General features: G+C 32.9%; 1 protein-coding gene across 1 annotated transcript in view; it reads right to left on the reverse strand.

Annotated features, from left to right (window-relative positions):
• Window positions 1-21,213, reverse strand: part of LOC137402649 (anoctamin-7-like) — a 49,800-nt gene that overhangs the window by 14,041 nt on the left and 14,546 nt on the right. Inside the window, exons 6-15 of the mRNA XM_068089153.1 lie at window positions 20,470-20,637; window positions 18,280-18,355; window positions 15,982-16,122; window positions 15,489-15,560; window positions 9,659-9,795; window positions 5,517-5,719; window positions 4,009-4,083; window positions 2,272-2,471; window positions 1,841-1,947; window positions 72-227 (exon numbers count right to left, since the gene is read on the reverse strand). Coding sequence (XP_067945254.1) covers window positions 72-227; window positions 1,841-1,947; window positions 2,272-2,471; window positions 4,009-4,083; window positions 5,517-5,719; window positions 9,659-9,795; window positions 15,489-15,560; window positions 15,982-16,122; window positions 18,280-18,355; window positions 20,470-20,637 — 1,335 coding nt within the window. The remainder of the gene's footprint in view (window positions 1-71; window positions 228-1,840; window positions 1,948-2,271; window positions 2,472-4,008; window positions 4,084-5,516; window positions 5,720-9,658; window positions 9,796-15,488; window positions 15,561-15,981; window positions 16,123-18,279; window positions 18,356-20,469; window positions 20,638-21,213) is intronic.

Here is a 21,213-nt window from a genome sequence, read left to right on the forward strand (position 1 = left end):
TTACAAATTATTCAAATTGTCAAATTATAAACATATTAATCGTATTTCTGTTAAAGGTTTTTAGTGACTACCTTTCCCAGTATCATGATAGCCACAGCGTTGAGAAGAGAAGAGCAGATAGTGGTCACCACGAAGCAGCCAGCCTCTCCCAAGTCACCGCAATAGTTAACCGTAAGGAAAACTCTGTACAGGACAACTGATACTAGGATGGCAAAGACCACACACAGCTGTAAATATAAAGCCAACAGACAGCTGTAAATATAAAGACCACACAAAGAGATAAATATAAAAAATAATGGAGGCTGATTTTTCACTTACAGTAATACTTCAACTTACGAGTGCCCCAACGTACAAGAAACTTGAGATATGAGCCCGCTTTTAAGCAAGTTTTAGCACTAACATACGAGCCATGTTTGAGATATGAGCATGTGAGTCAGTTGGCAAGCTTGTTGGAGGTATTTTATGAGAACAGTATCACTCTGTATTTTTCAACTGCTCAGGTTATACTTTTGTACCATGTTTTTTTGTGCAAAATTTTCAGTGCAGAATTATGTGAATTAAAAGTACTGTGCGTAGACCGAAAGTTCGCCAGTAAAATGAAAGATAATGCAAAGAAAAAGCAAATGATAACAATTGATATTAAACGGAAAATTATTGAAAAATATGCGAAATGTGTATGCATGATTGAGCTAGCTCAGCAATATGACAGAAATACATCCACAATTATCAAACAGAAAGATTATATTCAGGGCAGTTAGTTTGCAAAAGGACTAACCATAGTTTCTAAACGGTGCAGCAATCTTCACTACCACTTATGGAGAGACCGCTCAGGCATTTGATAAAAGACAAACAATTGGCCGGTGACAACGTAACTGAAACGATGCTATGTGAAAAAGCCGGTGCTATCTATGAAAACTACATATAAAGATAGACATTCGAACAAGTTGGCTAGTGGTTGTGCATTAACCCTTTGTGATGACACCTGTGTTCGTCCTAATCGCAACATGTTGAAAGGGCTACAAAGGCAAATGTCCTTAGATAGGTTTATCTTAAAACGACTGGCTGATCGTCAAAGCGAAACAAAGGAAAAATTAGCTAACCAGCGAGAAACTTCAAACTATGAACGGCGAAGAAATTTTAATTGCGTTAAGTTAAAAATGAACGTTTGCTTTTAGGTTTGTTTCTAAGTTTGTCTTTTAAGACTTTGATAAAATCCAAATTTATCAAATTCAACTATTGTAATGAAGGATTATTTATCTCTCCTTCCCTGGCAAATGCTAGCGTTAGCTGCTATTGTGGCTATTGTATGTATTTAACTTTACATTTTAATTAATCACATTTCCTTGCATTATTTTTTATTTGTTGATATTTGAAAGCATGTGGTAAGTTAGGACAATAAACAACATTTTCTTTCTGTTACAGTATCTTGTTTTGAGTGTTTTATTTGCATTTTTTGTATGGAAACCAATCAATATATATTTAATTGTTCTATATATAAATACATTGCACCAACATGCGAGTAAATTGACATACGAGCTCAGTCTCGGAACGCATTAAGCTCATAAGTCGAAGTATGACTGTACTTGAACATGACATCTTCAACATGGTCACACATGTTTGTACTATTAGACCGTAAAAAGATTTGAAGTAGCAGGTGCTACTAAAATAGCGCAGCCAAATGGTGCATTAATGAGGCGAAACTATCGATTTCTATTGGTTTTCATTTTAAAACTGTCAACTTACAGCTTTTATGCGGAAAAATTATGGTGAATGTGGCAACTCAGTAGAAATGTTGCTTTTGCTAGGTCATACAAGAGGAAATCTAGAAACCACCTCTTACCATTACAAGGAATGTCATGAAAGATACTCCGAATTTCATGCATTTATATTTAAAAGGATAGAATGGAATGTCTTCTTGTGTTACAGGGTCCTTCCTAGAGGCCGTCCCTGCAATACATCAATGAGGAAATTATTCTGCAAATTTTCGAGTATACTTATCTTTCGAGTAGAGTACACAACTCTTAAACATCCTAACACAACCAATTGAAGAGTTTTCTCAATTCAAGCAGACCAAATCCTGTAAACCAATGAAATTCTGCCACCGACTAAACATTACTAATATGACTCTAACTACATGTATATAGCTCAACATTAGAGAAGACAACTACAAAATAAAACCTATATGGAGGACACAACTACTAGTGATTTATCACTAAATTTACCGAGTATGCTTTAGAATGACACTACCTGTACATAGATGGTTTAACATACCAAAGTATTCAGGACGATCTGGTTCAACATCCTCAAAATCATTAACATCCCACTCATACGCAAGAACAGAGTTTTTTCTCTTCCAGAACTCTATGAAAAATGTGCTCCAGAGGCACACAGCCAAAGCGTAAAAAGGAGTAGCTGCGTTGTCAAATGCCTCCTTGACGTTTGCAAGCACTTGCTGCAGCGTTTCTATAACCCTGTACATTACAGCAAACATGTGAGGATGTGACACTCACAGAAAGTGGTCAGACCATATAACACGTTATTTTGCATACACCTGTTGCAGTGTGTCAATAACCCTCTATATTGCGATAAACGTGAGGATGTGAGTCACAGTATGTGGCAGGCCATATAACAGATGACCAATACAACTTCCATAAAACAAAATTTCTTCAGCAATTAAACAACTAGGAGTTGTCAACCTCTGAGTACGAATCACCTTTACATAAAAAGTTTGTCAATATACAGTGACCAACTTTTTTAGAATGCAAAGGCATCATTAACATATAATGCTTAAAATTCCTCAAAAACTCACAATTTAAAAATAAAAAAAGTTAGAATATTAAAAAATTATATTAAAAATAAAAAAATACTTTTAATATTCATATTAAGTATTTAATATAAATATTTAATATTAATATTTAAATATTAACATTCATATTATTATATATTTATTATATATTAAGTATTTATTATAAATATTTAATATATGGTATGAATACAGGCAAATATTAAAGAAGTCATACTACAGACTCCTGTAAATCACTCAACCAAACTGATGCATGGCTGAGGCTACACTTCAGTGTCTCTAAGGTAAAATATCAATAAAACCTGTTTTTTAATGGTTATTATGTTTTACATTACACTTGTTATTCTGAGTTTAAAACTTAGTTTTTACACAATTGTAAATAATGTATTTGTTTTAATATTATATGTGATTAATTAAAATATTTATTGTTATTTCCACCTATTGAACCAACTACACAAAACACATTTTACACTTGTATGGATGTTAACTCCAATATATGATGATTTCAAGATCCAAAACACTCTTTGGGCTTTTAAGTAGCTCCACAGAATGAATATGAACCAGTCAATTCTGAACCTCAGTCTCATGCTTAGTAATTAAATCTGATTTCCTGTGAGCTTTGGCTACAGAACTAGGAAAAGTTAGGGGTTGCTTGTGACACTAGTGTTTCTATAGTAACAAATGTATAGAAGCTCGTTAAATCAATTTTCGGCAGACCTGTTAATGTAGAAACAGTAACCGGCAATCAAAGTATTTTAGGAAAAATCAGCAATAAATTAAAAAAATTTTACACTAGGGTGGCAACAACATATGCACAAGGCAAAGCTTTACAGAGAGTAGAGCATATTTGAGCAGGAAAATAAGTGAAAGACAACTCCCAACTTTTGACATCTATAACACTGAACATGTAGTTTATTTGGTGCTTAGCAAACAGGCTGTCAGTTTCAAGGATTTTTTTACTAAAAGCAGTCATGAAATACATTAAAATGCAGTTAGATTTTAGTTTTCGACAACAATCTATAGCAGAAGGCTGCTAAAAAACAAATTGTTTAGAATCTGAAATTAATTTTTTATTACAAATTATGTAAATAATTTTAATTGGTTTCAAACCTAACAATGACTGCCTTGATCAATTTAAAATATTTTACACTACGAACCTTTAAAAAGGTATGAAGGTTTTAAAAGGTACTGGCTCAAAGACTTACTCATCCAATGCGCTCATTGTCGTCGAGTTATGGGCCGTATCCTCCATTGTTGCGTTCGAACAGGCTCCAGTAACGCTGTCATATAAAACAAACCATGGTTAAGCAAATGGTTGGAAATATGAAAAAATTTATGAAGAATATTGTTTATTTAGGCTTCACTGATTTCAAAAATTTCATTTTTTTATTTAAAAAACAGACTGGATTTCATTCAATGCAAATTTGGTTAAGATTACAGTAGACACTCCAATAAAGCAAACCTCCTTTCACGGATAGTCCGTTTAACATAAATAATCTATGTAAAGTTTTTTGAATCATTCGTTTTTTTATAGCAAATTTCATATAACTTACATTGTCAAGTCATTTCAAGCTTTTAAACTCGACTTGGATAAAAAGAGACCTGCAGTTAGCCTTCAAATATGGTTTTCTCTTTTTCCCACCAGGGAAAGAAAACAACGCATATGGCTATGTCCAATATATATACTAGTACCCTGGCAGTCTAGCGTGTCGTAAAAAATTGTCATTTGTGCCAACAAAGTCCAGAGAATAAGCAGCTAAGATCTAGTATAATTGACCAGAGAAATTGTAATAAATACAGGTAGTCACTGATGGATAATTTAAAGGGTTACTTACATCAGATTTTAAACCATTTTATCTTAAATCGTAGATCATTTTTTATAACTTTAGATTTTGTTTGTTGTTTCAGGTGATCTGACTGTCAGGATGTTTTATTAATAAAATCGGCAAAACTTGTTCGCGATTAAAACTCTCAGAAAAAAAAGGTTCGAAATGACATCACTAGTTGCTATAGTGAAATCGACTGCTTTGTTCAAGTTGCAGTGTCACACGCCTGTATAATGTCAGTTTCTTCACAACAATAGACATCATAATCGCACTATCACTTGATTTGAGAAGTTTACCCAGAATCAAGTTTTATTTATTTCAGGATTGAAACGTTCGGTTAATGACAAACTCAACCGCTCATGACAAATATGTTGAAATGTAGAAAAGTTATTCCAATGAAAAATGGCTACAAATTGAACCAAAGATATCTGTCTGGTGGTTGGTAATTGTAAAATGCACAAACTATGCTACTGTTATGGTTCCTTTGAAAAACTCGAAAGCAAAAGGTTTCTCGGTCAACTGATAAACTGGGTTAGCAGCAACAGCAAATCGCAATACTAGATAAACCATAACAGCCAATCGAAATACTGGGTAAGCCATAATGGCCAATTACTAGAAAAAGCACCTTTCAGGTTTTTATTGGCTGGATATGTAAGAAATTTTTAGTTTGATAAAATTTTTGTAAGTTTTTTACACAAAAGCTCCCACTTTTCTAACTATTAGATGGGGTTTAATTGAACTTGAATGTCAGGCTGCCTCCGTGGAAGAGGCATACAGAATATGCAAAACTCTAGCGTAGAGAATAAAAAAGCAAAGAACTCCATTAACTTATACGATGAACTACAAACTTAATTTAAGCAACCAGAAATAACAAGAATTTGTCAAACCTGCAGAACAATCCATAGCCAAAGACTCCCAAGCCTATAAACATTGGAATCATGATAGACGAAATGAATAGCCCAGCCCATGCAAAATAGAGCGCTATCTCCTCTCCGAAATAGTTTCTGATTTTCCACAGAGGCTGGAACTTGCAAATGTAAGGCCACGTGACATTCATATCGTGCCTTGGGTCGCCATAGACATCTATTATCTACAAAAGATTGCTTAATTATTTCTTTGAATTTCTTAATGGTCAAAAATGATGATCTATGAAGTTCATCAAATCCAGTGAAACCCGTTCAAGATTATAATGTAAAAAGAGAACCTTTTACATGGCATATGCCTTCCGTTAGCATAATGCTCATCTAACTTTGAGCAATTAGTCTGCTCTGAAATTTTCTCAGCAATAATGTGAACACTGTCATAAGGCCAAAGTTAAAACTAGTTCAATCTTTAGATAATAACAAATTTTTCTTATAAAAACATTTTGGTCCTAACATATAACAATCACTATGTAAAGCAAGGCTACAACAATATATTTAAACGATAAAAGTCAGTTTATCAGGTTATATCACTAGTCATGACACTCACTAGAATACTAAACTAAAGACAGATATTTTCTCATGCAAATAACGGTTTACTATGTACATGTATTATAAGATTCACCTGAACGCATTAACGTTACAACCTAAATTGACACAACTAACACCATTGTGGACATTAGTGCTGTCATAGAGATAGATAGACAGATAGGGAGAGAGATAGATAGAGAGATATATATGAGGAGAGAAAGAAAGAGTGAGAAAAAGAGAGAGAGAGAGAGAGATAGGAAGGGTTAGAGTGAGATAGAGAGAAATAGATGGATGGAGAGAGAGATAGAGATACAGAGAAATATTGAGTGTAGCATGTTTTTGAATTTATACTTTAGACATATATTATATATATATATATATTTTTGAATAAATTTTAGTAAAACATTTCAGACAAACACTGATCAGGTTTATTCAGCGGATCCACCAGTGAGTGAGAGACAATAGACAAGACTATGAACATTGAACTAACAACTTTATCAGTTGGTTTCCATGAAGTGGCTTTCACTAAATATTCTTATGAAATTCTTAAATATTTAATATCAACTTGTGTGGGAACTTTATCATCCAAATTTTTCTAAAAACTTAGTCTGCTCTACCTACAGCCGAATATATTCCCTGCAACTATGATTGAAGTCTCTGAAAACCACACAATACAATCATGAATCTTAATTAAAGCCAACATTTCATAAACATAAAGATTAGCCTGTTGAATTAGAAAAATTATATAATAAATTTTAATTAATACAAATCCGAAAAAAATATTTTTGGAAAACGTGTTATTTCATGCTGAAAAATCAGGATTCATGCTGAAAAAATGAAATTTTACTTCGTTTACAATCATTAATACCAGAAAATATTTGTTGCCATGGTAACAAAATCAAACTACACTTATTCATGGAAACTGACTGACTATGGGAAGGAATAAACTCTCGGACTAGAAAAAACAGAAACACAATTAAATCTGGTTCTTACTTTGAGGAGGCGCATCCTGCTCTCCGTTCTTTTCTAAACCAAATGAGATCATGGGAGACTGACATGACACCAGATAAACATAATGGAATTTTAAAATCGAATGGAAAATCAGCAATATTTAAACATAATTCACATAATTCAAAGCCATTTACTCCGAGTTTAGCGGAATAACCCCCGAAATAATGTACAAAAAGGTATCAGTCCTAAGAGACGTGTTTTTAGAGGCAATTTTCCCATAAAAATATTCGGTAATTCCTAAATAACATTATCATTACTTTCCATTATCGTGGTATAAATATAGAAAAAAAATTATCTTGGCAAAACACGATATGATAAAACTATTTGGGGTGGTTACAGCAAAAACTTAATTTTTTTTGTTTTATTAGTCACTCTGTATGTACCATTTTTCAACTAGCAACTAAGCTAAGTAACTAAACACAAATATTACAGATGCTAAGTTGGCACTACAATTTAAAGGTAATAACAGCTAAAGAGGGAGTTAAGGCAGTTACTAGCTCTAACAAGGAATGCAAATAAACAAGTTCCAACCTGCTCTGGTGAATTCTGAAGATAAAACAGAAAAAGATCATGACAGATACTAAACATTTCTAAATAAGGCAATAGCCTAACACTGAGAGTTCATTATAAAGATCAACAAATTAGAAACATATGCACATTTATAGTACTTTATGCGCATATAGAATATACCAGAGTAAATACCGTCAAGGGGTCTTCAGTTATTCAGTGTTTATTAATCAGATTACAAATAAATAGTTAAGCTGGTCCATATATGCTCTAACAACTTTCTTACTTTTAAGTATATGGCCAGTCAACAGATTGACAGAGGAAATCTTATAAAATCCTGTGAAATGCTAAACGTTGACTTGCAGCAAAATTCACATTACAGTTATTTGGTATCAAAAGATTCACCATGTCTTACTCTGTTGTGTTGTAGGTGCAAAATATGTGGAAATGTGATTACAAGCTCTTAAAAGCTCAAAAACGAAAAGCCGCCGTAGGTTGGAATCTGTTTATTTCTCTGACGTATTCATTACAGTTTGATTATCGTCTTGTCACGTGATGTCCTCACGTGAATTGAAAGGCCAATAAAAAGCTCAATATAAAACTTATCGTAGCTCTAGTTTATGACAAACACTTCGGGTTTTACCGAAGACCCCGTATCAAATATAGATGCTCGCTACTTTACAGTTTTGTTTCGGCATTATCTAATCGTCAAGTCGTAATCTGATCACGTTACACAATACTTCGCAAATAATTTTTGCAGTACCTTTCGATTATCACAGGTGACCAACAAGCTCGTCATGATTATCAGACAATGATATATACTCCTTCGAGCTAAGGTTAAAAAAATTAACTAAGTTTTATGGTAAGTTATAAGATCAGTGCTAAAAGTGACAGCATTACAATGACGATAAAACAGACGCGTAAGAACAAAATACATGGTTATATTGAATGCGTGAAGTATATTTGTAAATATATTTCGACGAATGAAGTTGCATGAAAGTGTAAACAGAAACCATCCTGTAACAACTACGTCCCATTTGAGCCGTTTTGAAAAGCGAATCCAAACTACGGCGGTCTCGTGTGGCTGCGATTAAATGTTCGTTTTTTTTGCTTTTAAGAGCTTGTAATCACATTCCCATATATTTTGCACCTACAACACAACAGACATGGTGAATCTTATGATACCAAATAACTGCAATGTGAATTTTGTTGCAAGTCAACCTTTAAAAAATAAAGCTATTTTATATGAAATGAAAACTTACTAAAATTATGACTCGAACAAGAATGTTTAGCGAAATTAAACGGCACGCTAACTTTCAAGAGATGGAAAATATGCTAATTTGAATCAAAGACTCTGTTAGCTTGTTCATTACGGAATCTTTTGTGCATTCAAATGGAATTGACTCATGCTGAAAAACTTTAGCTGACATACACTCAGTAATTTGCTGTGCAAACTAGAAGTTCTGTCATAAAGCTTCGATTCAAAGTTTTTAGAGTCAGCAAAACATTCTGCCCAACAATCATTGTATTTAAAAACGGTAGCTATTTTTAAAAATTTTTAGTTTGGAAAAACTGGATGAGAAAAAAACGGCAATGGTTTCTGCAGACTACCATTCTCTTATATAAATATACAGTTAACAAAAGAATCTGAAACCCCATATTAAATAATTTCACTAGCAAAAATACGTTTAGGTCACTGTTGACGATTTTTCCTTTCATCCATCTTACACCGAAATTTGAAAAACTTAAAAACCGGGATATTATGCTGGAATTCTGAGTGAAAAAAACACCAATTGGCACTTCTTTGATAAAGAGATAACTCAATATCCTATATTTATTGTGGCAAAACTTTAAATTGATCTGTTAATTCTGCCAGCGGTGATGAATGTTTTTGTAAAGGTACCAAAGTAAACCGCTATAGAAGCTTTCTAGCAGAGTGAGCGATATGCGTGGCCGTTATTAAGGCTTTTCAAAGTAAAAATGCTAAGAGTTGTGCCAACTCATTAATGGTACTGATATATGAGTATTATGTTCATTCCTCCTAACAAGGATACTCTTACATCTTTGTCCATTTCATTCTCATGACTGTCCTTGTGATCGTCTGCATAATGCTGAGACTCTTTGAAGTTGTCCTCGGATTCATCATGTAAAATGAAGGCGTCAGTATAGACTCCCTTCATGAGCAGGTAGGGAAGGCCTACAAAATAAACACAGTAATGGTCAGGAATCTAAATATCCAAAGATAAAATGTCCTTGAACATTATGGCAGAAAAAATGTAGGTCGCTAACATCAAAAGACAGATTAAAAAAAGCACTCAAGTCAAAAAAAATTTGCTGTTTAAATTTACAATTTTTTTTAGTTTATTATAATAAAGGTCAATATAATTTTGTGCATTTTAAGAAAAAACATAACCTGGTTATTATAAAGATAATCAGCAAGATACGATTCTGTGGAGAAGCATTTTTATAATCTTAGGTATAATAAGAGTTGTGTCCACTCGTCTGTACGTCTGAAGCCGTGGTTAGAGATAGGAAAGAATATTGTTTTGTGAGACATTTGAAACCACAACACTTGGTTCAACTGCTAAACACCGCTAACGCTGATGCCAATCGACCACCTACGGGTAATTTTGAAAGATTGTCATTCTCTGGTTTATCGGTACACCTGATGATCACCCACATCCCACTAAACTGCTAGGGTAGGTGTAGCTGATAAAAAGTGAATAATTGGGTCTGCAAGTATTGATGATTAAGAACTTCTACCATGACTTCAGGTATGCAGCACAAAGACTGTGTTCCATAAGAATATAAGTGTAGTCCTTTTAGGATGAGCTTGTTCACTCTTTATAATTAAATCCCGTCAACACTTCGTTCAAAGGGAATAGTTTTATTTTTCATCTACTCGACAGGAAGTGAAGTCAGAACGATTAGGTGACAGACAGGTCCATACAGAGAGTGAACTTTTCTACAGTAATGAAAAGATGCGGGAGAGAAAAAATAAACTGAAAATAATAGAGTTTTAAAAGGAGAGTTTAATATAATTTTAATTTGATTAATCTTTAATAGAGTTGCAAAAAATGTTTTGCGTACAGAGAAGGGATTGGCAGACAATCAAGAGTAAGATAAGTGAGATTCAGAGAAAAAAAAATTGAGATAACATCAGGTGAGGTAAGCTTAATAGACTTATAAAAATCTCTTTTCATTTCACGCTTTCAAACCTAATGGCATCTTTACTGATGGCTTGATGAAGGCCAGCCAAATCCATGATTTAACAAATTACAATTAACCATTTTATCACTGCAATTATAGAAAAGCTTTTAGTGATCAAATAACGTTTGTTGAAATAAACCTTGATTATTTGCATTCACATTTATTAAAACTTTTAATTTGACCAAACTTTCAAACCATGCTTAAAAGAAATTAACTAAAATTATGTTTAAAACTTGAAACATTTGAGGCTTAGTTACACTAAATTTAAAATGACTGATATTCTACTTTTGGTGACAAAAAAAGAAGGAATCTTTACGATGAGAGCTATATCCGTCCGTTTGCCTGTTGGAAGTCACGTTGCGAGGTTAAGAAAAGGGATAGTTTTCAAAAAAATTTGCCCTCATGAATTTGCGACAGGTAGACTGACACTCCACTACCTGTGCCAATCTATCACATTCAGATAACTAGGAACAATTATACACATACTTATTCTCTGTGCTTAATCAGCACAGCTGACAATCTTTCACAAAACAGAAGATTACCAGGGTATTACTTTACAATAAACCAGGAAATCCTTTAAAATCTGTTTTAGGGCATCATCTGACTAGAAATTATTTGAGTTTTTTTGGCATTGTGAGACAATTTATTTGATTTTTTATAATAGCTTGTTTGTAGCTTCTCAAAGCCACCAATTCAAGTTAAAAAGACAAACATTGTAGAAAAAAAAACACCAAGTGCATCGACACATTGACCTAGGAGCACACATATTGTTAAACATATACCCTACACATTTACACAATAGATGACATGTAATATATTAGTAGCTGAAAGGAAGTCTACTGTATTTAATATAAAGAATGATGACTGTGAAACCTTTAATTGAACGCCATCTCTTTCTCTTTGTGACCGCCACTTGACATTTTTTGATCTTTACTAACCCATAAGTGAACAGTAAAAAATGTTCACAAAATGGTACTAATAATGACTCGGTTACATCAATAACAATCAATTCTTTCATTGTTGCTGTTTGTATCAAAGCCCATTTCTAACTCCATTTTTACAGTTTTCGTTAAAAATTCGAAAGCAACTTCAAAGGAATAATTCATAACTGTATCTGGCTAACAGTAGTTTATTGTTTAACATAGTCTTGATACTTTGACTTACGTGAAAAAAGGTTTAGTAACTGTCATTGAATTTGCGCTATTATTTTAAGGCTAAAACTTGCATGGGCAAAATTAAATGTGGTTTCTCATTATTTGTACCCTAAATAGAAATACATGACAGTTTTTTCTGCTAGAAAAGTTGTTTAGACGCTAATATGCTATAGTGCACCAGTGCAGAAGAAGCTTTGAGGTCAGTAAACACCAGATAAAGCATTGAACAGCCAGAAGAAAAGGCAAGGGGTCCAAACAACAGCGACAATCAGAATGAAACTGTCCAAAATGTAAAAGGTGTAAATGATTTTGTTTCAGACATTTCAATTTTGTTTCTCCATGTATTATAAATATGGTCTATTTCACTTTCTCTTGAATCTATATACATAGCATCTGATAGATTATTATTACATAGATTATCAATGTTTGCTATAAAATTTATAAATGTTAAGTTATATTTATCAAGTATAACTTAATATTTATAGCATATTATTTGAAAGCAACAATGCGGTTATCTAAACTCGGCTGACAATAGATCAAAGCTCATAATTTCTTTTCCATTGCACATGAAAAACCAGTTTTGGCTGCAAACTGTAGCAAACATAGATGAGTGCAATGAGCTGTTATTTAACCTGTCTTGACAAACTGTTTTTTTTGTGGAGTTCTCCCCCGGCAAGTGCGGCAACCAAAACAACAGCTTGTCACAAGTCGCACTGCACCTGATGCATCAGCTGCACTGAAAGGGAGTTGTTCTCTTCCGTCTATGCGGCTTGGCTGCGATTTTATGTAATATATAATATAGTATTACATAAAATATTATATATATTACATAATATATATAATATATTATGTAATATATATTAAAAATATGTTATTATATAATATAATTATGCTTTGATTACAATTATAAAATAAAAGTATGACTTCAAGTTTAGAATGAAATAAAAAGAAAGTGAAAGCTCAAAAAAATTGCATTGCAGGCTGTAATATCATCACAGGTTAATTGCAAGCAATATATATCAACTGGTAAATATATTACTCTGCGTCCCAATGCCAATTTGTTTAGAGATCTATAAAAAGTTAGAAGTTAGCAGATTTTTTTCTTACAAAAAGGTCAAAAAATCAACTTGGCTCTGCCCAAAGGAGAGTGTAGAATGTGGGTAAAAATTGCTTTGTCACTATAGGAGACGGGTTGAAAAATAGGGCGTCTGGCATTCAAATAAAGGTTTTGCGGTAGCTGGAGAGAATAATTTAAGGTAAATCTGTTTAAAGCACAACTACCCACAAATCCTTAGTCATAAAGTGATTCGAACACTGCCAAACAGGCTTCAAGAGGCAACATAGATGAAAAATAAGTTGTAATAATGAACGGTAGTGGAAAGACAACTCTCAAATAGTTTTTAAGATGACAGTAGAAATACAAAAAACAGTAAGATGAAACACATACATGTATCTCTAAATAATGACCAGGAGTTAAGACTGAAAATTAAACTTACGATATTTATATTTTGCTACAAAATTTATCTATTCATCAAGAGAACTATTTTAAAGTATGCAGTACTTATAATTGGCAACGAAAAAAAAACATCCAAAACTCACTTCTAATTTTATCTCTAGAAAATATAATGGTTTGGTGAAGAGAAATTAAAAGAGAAACGAAAACCAGAAAGCTTTGCTGTAAAAGTAGTAAAAGCCTTTTCTGTCTGTTTGTCAGCACTAGTTGGTGGTTGGAAAAAATATAACTTTGTACATGATTTGAACTCATAGTTACAGATTGATGAAGTAGAAAATAAATTATTGAATTGTTATATTACACATTTACAGACTAAAACTATTTCACAAACAGAAATGTGCTGCTATGTTCATAATGAATATAAGAGTTTCCACAACATTATTATTATTATTAGTGGAGCGATTCTTTAAAAAACAAAATTTATGTTCATCATTTAGTTAATTTAAACTATAGATGATTTTAAAGTTTTTGTTGTTGAAAACTAATGTAAAATAAATTTTAATATGGGGTCTTGGGTCAAAAGATGAAAGACCAAAATATATTTATTTCATAAAAAGGATACTTAAAAGTGTGAATGATCTATTAGCTGAAAAATGCTTTAATATATTGTACTTTAAAATACAACACAGTTAACTCTTTCACTACCGAATTAAAGTCTGACCGAATGAAATTGAACGGATTTTCAAAAACCAATATACCGCTAGAATTTAAGCAATATCTCGAGAATGAAAGCAGATATCGTTTTACTGTAAAATGCATCTTACTCAAAACAGAATTATCTATATTATAACTATAAAATTGTTTTGTAACTCCAACTCTCGCAAATTTTCTGATGCTTTCTTCACGTTGAACGATCACGTTTCTTATTGCTATGACGACAACGATTGGGTTTTCCCATTTTGAAAAATAATTAGAAATGGAATAGTTGAGTCAAAAAAATTTCCGCTGTTTGTGCATGATTGGTTACAACGTTGTTTCATTGAAGACAAAACTTGATTGGTCTAGCTAATGTGTGGGCTTCATGATGGAAAGAAAAGTAAAACCTTATTCATAAGCTGATATATTGGCTTACGGTAGCGAAAGAGTTAATAAAAATATATATAAATACATATATGCTATGAATAAAAAATATGAACTACCTTCACACTCACTTTGAAAAGAGTGTTCATGTCAGATGATGAAATATGTGAACCAGGACACTGGAAGGTGTAGGCGTTGAGTTAAACTTCAGTTCAAATAAGACAGACAACTTTAATATGGAATAAGACTACAACTCTAATATAGAATAAGACTACAACTCTAATATAGCATAAGACTACAAATCTAATATAGAATAAGACTACAACTCCAATAGAGAATATGACTACAAGTCTAATATAGAATATGACTAAAACTCTAATATAGAAGAAAACTACAACTCTAATATAGAATAAAATTACAACTCTAATATAGAATATGACTAGAAGTCTAATATAGAATAATACTACAACTCTAATATAAAATAAGACTACAACTCTAATATAGAATGAGACTACAACTCTAATATAAAAAAGACTATAACTCAAATATAGAATAAGACTACAGCTGTAATATAGACTAAGACTACAATTCTAATATAGAATAAGACTGCAACTCTATTATAGAATAAGACTACAACTCTAATATAGAATAAGACTATAACTTTAATATAGAATAAGACTACAACTCTAATATAAAAAAGACTACAACTCTAATATAAAATTCTAGCAATTATTCTGACAAAAGAAGATAGAATATAGAATAAAACTGATTCAAAACATTTTCGTGTCATAGGTCTGTAACTAGGCTGCTACTAAAATGATTCTAATTTCAACTGTCACCTAACTGTGTAACTCATAGTAGATAAAGTAGGAAAATTGCGGTAGTTTAATAAATGTTTAATGATGGGCTGTGAAAACAACTAGTTTGCGTGATAGCATCAAATCACCAGAAATGATAAGTAAACAAATGGAGAAAAATAGGATTGACCCCAACCTTGTTTGGACAAGACATCTTCCTCTGGATCATCATCACCATCGTTATGGTAATAGTATTGGGGAGTCTTTGCTAACTTCCTGTGATATAAAAAGCTATGTTTATTCAATTTAATCAATAGAAAGGTTGTCTGGAAACCCTAGGAATGCTACCACTATAAGATGTCTTAAATGAACATAGAAGCTCAACTTTACATATAATTAACTTCATGATTTTTCCGGTAAAATAGTTTAAATTTGCGAATAATCATAAGAGTGGTGACTAGCTATGTCTGAATTGAAAAGAAAACTTTTATATAAGATTTAAACAGAAAAGAATATATCTTTTAGCACAAAAAATTGCTTTCAACACTAAAAACTCTCTTCAACAAGCTAGTAATGTGTCTAAAGGGTCAAACATGTGCCATTTTGTTTGCATTTGTAAAATTGCTTGTTCTAGAGCAAGGGAAAGAATTTCACGCATGTATGTGTGTATAAACAGATGTACACAATACGAATATACCTCATATCTAGGTTGGTGAGGATGTGGTCGGTGAGGAGGCTGCGGAGAGAAGTTCGGAAGAAAAGGTCAGGGTTGTCACAGTTCTCAAACAAGTGGAGTTTGAGCTGCTCAAAAGGTGCTGAGACGTAATCAACTGCAACAGTAAAACATGTTTGTACATAGCAACTGGACAGGTTCAAAGTACGATAGCTGTTACCGTCTTTATCAACGTTCCGTCATCTACCACAAACTTTAAATAAGCTTATAGTCAAACCTCGTCATGTAAAAATAATTAGTTGCGATGATTGCTTTGCATAATTTTTATACTTCTGTTATTGGTTTTTTGCTAATCCGGATAGTATCATTTTGTATTCATACTTTCTATATATTTCTCAAAGTTAGTTGTCGTATGTGTATTCGTAGGTTTGATTGTCCGGCTATAGATCTTAAAATCTTGTAATAAAGATTCCGTGCTGAAAAAGATTCGATCGCGGTCCCTGCCATTTTCCAGTCTGACGCCTTACCCACTAGACTACAGATATTAAACTGCTAGCTTGCCAATAAAAATCACTATATGAAAGCAAACACCCAACCGATTTGTGTATGACGCGGGTCATAGCATACTGTCACGAGAAGCTGTTCACTCACATTATTAAACTGGCTGATAGCGCGCAGGCTAATAGCGAGCGACTCTCACTGCTTCTCATTGTTTATAAAACAAAACACTTTTTCCATGATATGTAGTTTGAAAGTTAGAATAGCAAATGTTGTTATATGTTAAATACAAATCGATTTTCGGTCCAAATGCTCTTTTATTACATGAGCAACGCCGGGTGGCACAGCTAGTATTCTTATAAGAAAACATCATTTCATTACTTCTGAAATCCGAAACAATAACAAATACTTCCTGCAATCACTTCTAAAGTTCAGAAAAATACAGTATGTAGAACCCGGAAGTATAAACGAAATTAATAAAACACTAATCTGTACAAATGGTTTTTATTGCTTCTTAATTTTTTAGACACAAAAGTATAAAGTTGTGTGCTTCAATATTCAATTAGTCTAGTAGAGTAAGTGATAGAAACACACTAAAACTAAATATTGACCAACTTAATTTATATATGCCATATATTTTTGTCATATATTTTTTACCAGCTTTTTACATAGACAAACTTGGTTTTGAGAAATCTTAGATGCCATATAGCAGCAAACACTTTTTATGTAGATACAGGCGTTTAATCAATCCATATGTCGGAAGTTTGTAAAATGATGATGGTTGAGGTTTGACTGTATTTAGGGAATAGCCAAAGACAAATCAAGACTTGGGTTTAATGATAGAACACCAACTACTGCTTTGTAAAAAGAGTTTTGAAAAATGACTGTGCAAAAAGTGTACAGCACAGACAATGAGAACGAAGCAGAAGAGAAGTTTTATTAACAAAATACCACAAGCATAATTTACTGACATAAATGTATATGTAGTGGAGTTACCATGACCTTGGTTCTTTACCATAACCTTGGTTCCTTACCATAACCTTGGTTCAACAAAAGATTTGTGTATACAAAACATGATTAAAAGAATTGCTTAATAGCAAGAAATCTCTTAGTACATTTTTGGCAGCATTCATACCAGTATAGGATGTCTTAAATGAGTATAGATATTAAATCTCGCTTATAATATACTTTATGATTTTCTATGTAAAATAGATTGCAACTGCGAATAATCTTTAACAGCGATGAGTAGCTTTATCTTAGTTGAGCAAAAACTTCTAGATGGGTGCTAGCAGTAAACCCGGTGATGCCCAGAATATCTCTCGACTAAAATCAGAGAACCCAAAAGTAGGTGTTTAAAAAGCAGGTTTTCTTAAACCGTGTGCAGTTTCGAAGTCTAATATTTTAGCGACCTGGTGAAAGGCATGGAGCATGTGTGTGTGTTAAATTTGGATGAAATCGACCACACAATGTGAACATGCATGGCTTTAATGTAGACTAACAGACACACAACGACAACGCGTGATTCGTCAATTTAGGTTTAAGCCAAAAAAATCTTTCAACACAAACAATGTTTCTCGACACATTTCCTTTACACAAATAGGAAAAGGGTGAAACTTAAGCAACCTCATTTGTATTTATCAAACTGCTCATTCTAGAGTATGTAGAAGTACTCAAAGCATGTTTGCGTGTATTCAGTATCACATGCATTTTTAAACAGACTCAGAACAGATTAAGAGATCGGGATTCAAAATGTATGGGCAGTATACCAAGGAGAACGCATCACGTGTCTGATTAAAGGGTAATAGAGTTTACATACCTTCATCGTCTGTAGAAAATGTTTTGTCTATCCATGAATTGCATGCGCTATCTTCTTCCTCATCTGCTATTTCCATCTACAATGTACACAATTCACTATTACATCTTATAATTTTTTGTAATGTTGAAAATATTAATAACAAATTGCATAAAGTTATTTAAAATGTACTCAAAATAAATCTGTGTAAGGAAATGTTACTCTATATCACTTGCATGTCCACAAACTAAAAAAATGCATTTTTCATATTGATAAGAAGTAGATATTTTAATATTATATGAATATTTTTCCAAATGTTTATGGCAAGGATTTCATTTAATTTCTTCGGGGAAGTTGTGCATAAGAAGAGACTGGTGGTTAGATGTCTAGGTTGAATACTTAGGTTTGTAATACAAGTACTAACAGAGATAACATCTGACACATGCAAAACATGTTTACATTGTATGACCAAGACTAATAACGCTGTTCAAGTTAGGCCAAGTGCCAAAACTGGACACGAAACTCCAGTATTTCACACTGAACTGCTGTTCATATGAGTAGTGACTTTAGCACATTTATGGTGCTAGATCGGAGAAAGGCTGAGTAACCCTTATAGCCTATTGGTTTAAGACAAAAAAAATGCAGTCGAAAATGCTGAGTGAAACAAATTGTTTGTTTTTTAGTCATGATAAGCTTTGTCATTCACTAGATAGAGCCAACCTATTAGTCTATGAGTCAAGCTAAACTACATGTATATTTGCCATGATCCTACAGAAAACAGTTTGGTAAAGCCTGCTGATTATTCTACATGAGTATAGCTGTTAATTATATAAATATAGAGTAATTGTTCTATAGACACGAAGATATGGAGTTGCTACAGAGAGAAAAGTTGCTAGTGAAGTATATCCACTATAGCTAGTGATACGTTTATAATAATCATGTATACTAGAGCCTTGGTATACTGTACTTATAAGTATATGATATAGTACAATAACTATACAATGGAATGAACTTGGTACTTGATATAAATTATGATATATCCATGTGTTTATAATAATCATGTACACTAGAGCCTTGGTACACTGTATTTATAAGAAGTATATGATATAGTATAATAACTATATAAGGGAATTGTTGGCATTTGATAAAAATTATTCTCCAAATAGCACTTCTTTTTTATGGGCTAAAAGGCAGTGCAGAAGTTGTTAGCAAAGTTCAAATGTGACAACTGACAGTGTTAAACGTTAGTTACTAGCAATTTCCTCTAGTGAGGCTGCAAGAAAGGCTACACAACATAGCTAGTTGCCTTCCATACAAATTTCACAGCTAATATAAGCACGCTTATCTGTGTCATTAAGCAGGTTCTCTTGGAGTACAAATTTAACACGCTGACAATGTCAAAGACTACTATTGCCATGCTAAAATGATTGGATAATCAAAAAGCCAGAACATATTTTTTTCAAATTGGTTCTGCAATGAAATGTTCAACAGATAAAACATCCAACATTTGAAGACCCCAACTCATTCAGCCACCTTTTTTGTCACAAAAATCATGTTTGTGCCATCACTCCACTTTATATCAGTTTAATATAATTGGGTGCAATTTAAATACCAAACAGGGATTGGCAACTACATGTAAATGTTCATTATACAGTAGCAGATCGAAGAATATTGTAAAATAAATCATAAAAATGTAGGTTTGAAGCAACAAATAGTTAATAGCATAAAATATGCTCTGCTTGTGGTTAAATAGATCATAAATCTAATGTGTGTGCGTGGGCAAGAATGTGTGCAGATAAGCAACCATCTCTACCCTATGATATTTGTGTTAAATATGATATTTTCTGACTGTACACAAAAAGGGCTGGCTTCATCAAAGGGGTAACAACAGCTATGACTGATAAACTCAAGAGATAATGCCAGAGAATAAAAACACTGGCATAAATTATCTATATAGTAATGTGGCAACCTAGTTAAAATAGGCTGTTCAACTTCCCAGGGTACTAATAGCACCAAAAGAAGTTGAACAGTCTAGTTCAATTAAGTTCAACAAACTCTGAATATGATCTGCATTGGTGCTCACAAGAATCCTTCACCTGATGAATATTTCATTTATTTTCTAACATATATTCATAAGACTATTCGTGGTGTGAAGTCGTATAGAGTAAACTATGCAAAGCGACCGTGACCTTTGACCCCCAAAAGTCAGCTTACATTCTTCAGAGGCAGCTCTAGTTTAACAGCCTCGGCCTCCTTGCACAGCCGCTGGAAGGAACAGTGTAACTTGCAGTAGTCATAATCGTCAATGACTTCATGCTCTAGGAGAAATCCTTCTTCTTCGATAAGTTTTTCAAATCGCTTTCTGCGTTTGGCGTTGAGTATCTATAAAAGGAAGCACGTATGAGTCACATAATTATCTTCGAATTGACATATTATCAGAAGAAATATCTGAAGTAACAATGAAACGAGTCATACTTTTGAGTCATAAATTTTATACTAATTCAAGATAAAAAATTTAACATACTGCTGAGAGTTGGCATAGCCTACTGAGCAGAAAGCTATAGCTAAAAGTTAAATCCCCGAGATGACTGCAGATGACCGTTCAAAATGCACTTGACTTTAATTTGTGTTTCTCTGTTGATTTTCTGTTAATAATAATAACTCCGTGAAATGAAAGCTGATAAACTCAAATGAAGTGGCTTTCTCATTATTGTCTCATGTTTTCCTCGTTTTATTATGCTCCGTAACAATGTTGAAAACCGAGAGAATTTAAGAAGCATGACGAAAGGTGTCATGAGCATTTTGTACATTTACAATTTACAAAAACGTAAACGGACACAGCTCTTATTGTAGTAAAGATTTACCTAGAACGACTATCTATAATAAAATATCTGCAGCAGGGAGAAATAATACGATCAAAAGCATAACATCAATACTATACATAATAACAAAAAACCA

The sequence above is a fragment of the Watersipora subatra genome, chromosome 8 (assembly GCF_963576615.1).
Source record: "Watersipora subatra chromosome 8, tzWatSuba1.1, whole genome shotgun sequence".
In the NCBI taxonomy this organism is placed as follows: Eukaryota; Metazoa; Bryozoa; class Gymnolaemata; order Cheilostomatida; family Watersiporidae; genus Watersipora; species Watersipora subatra.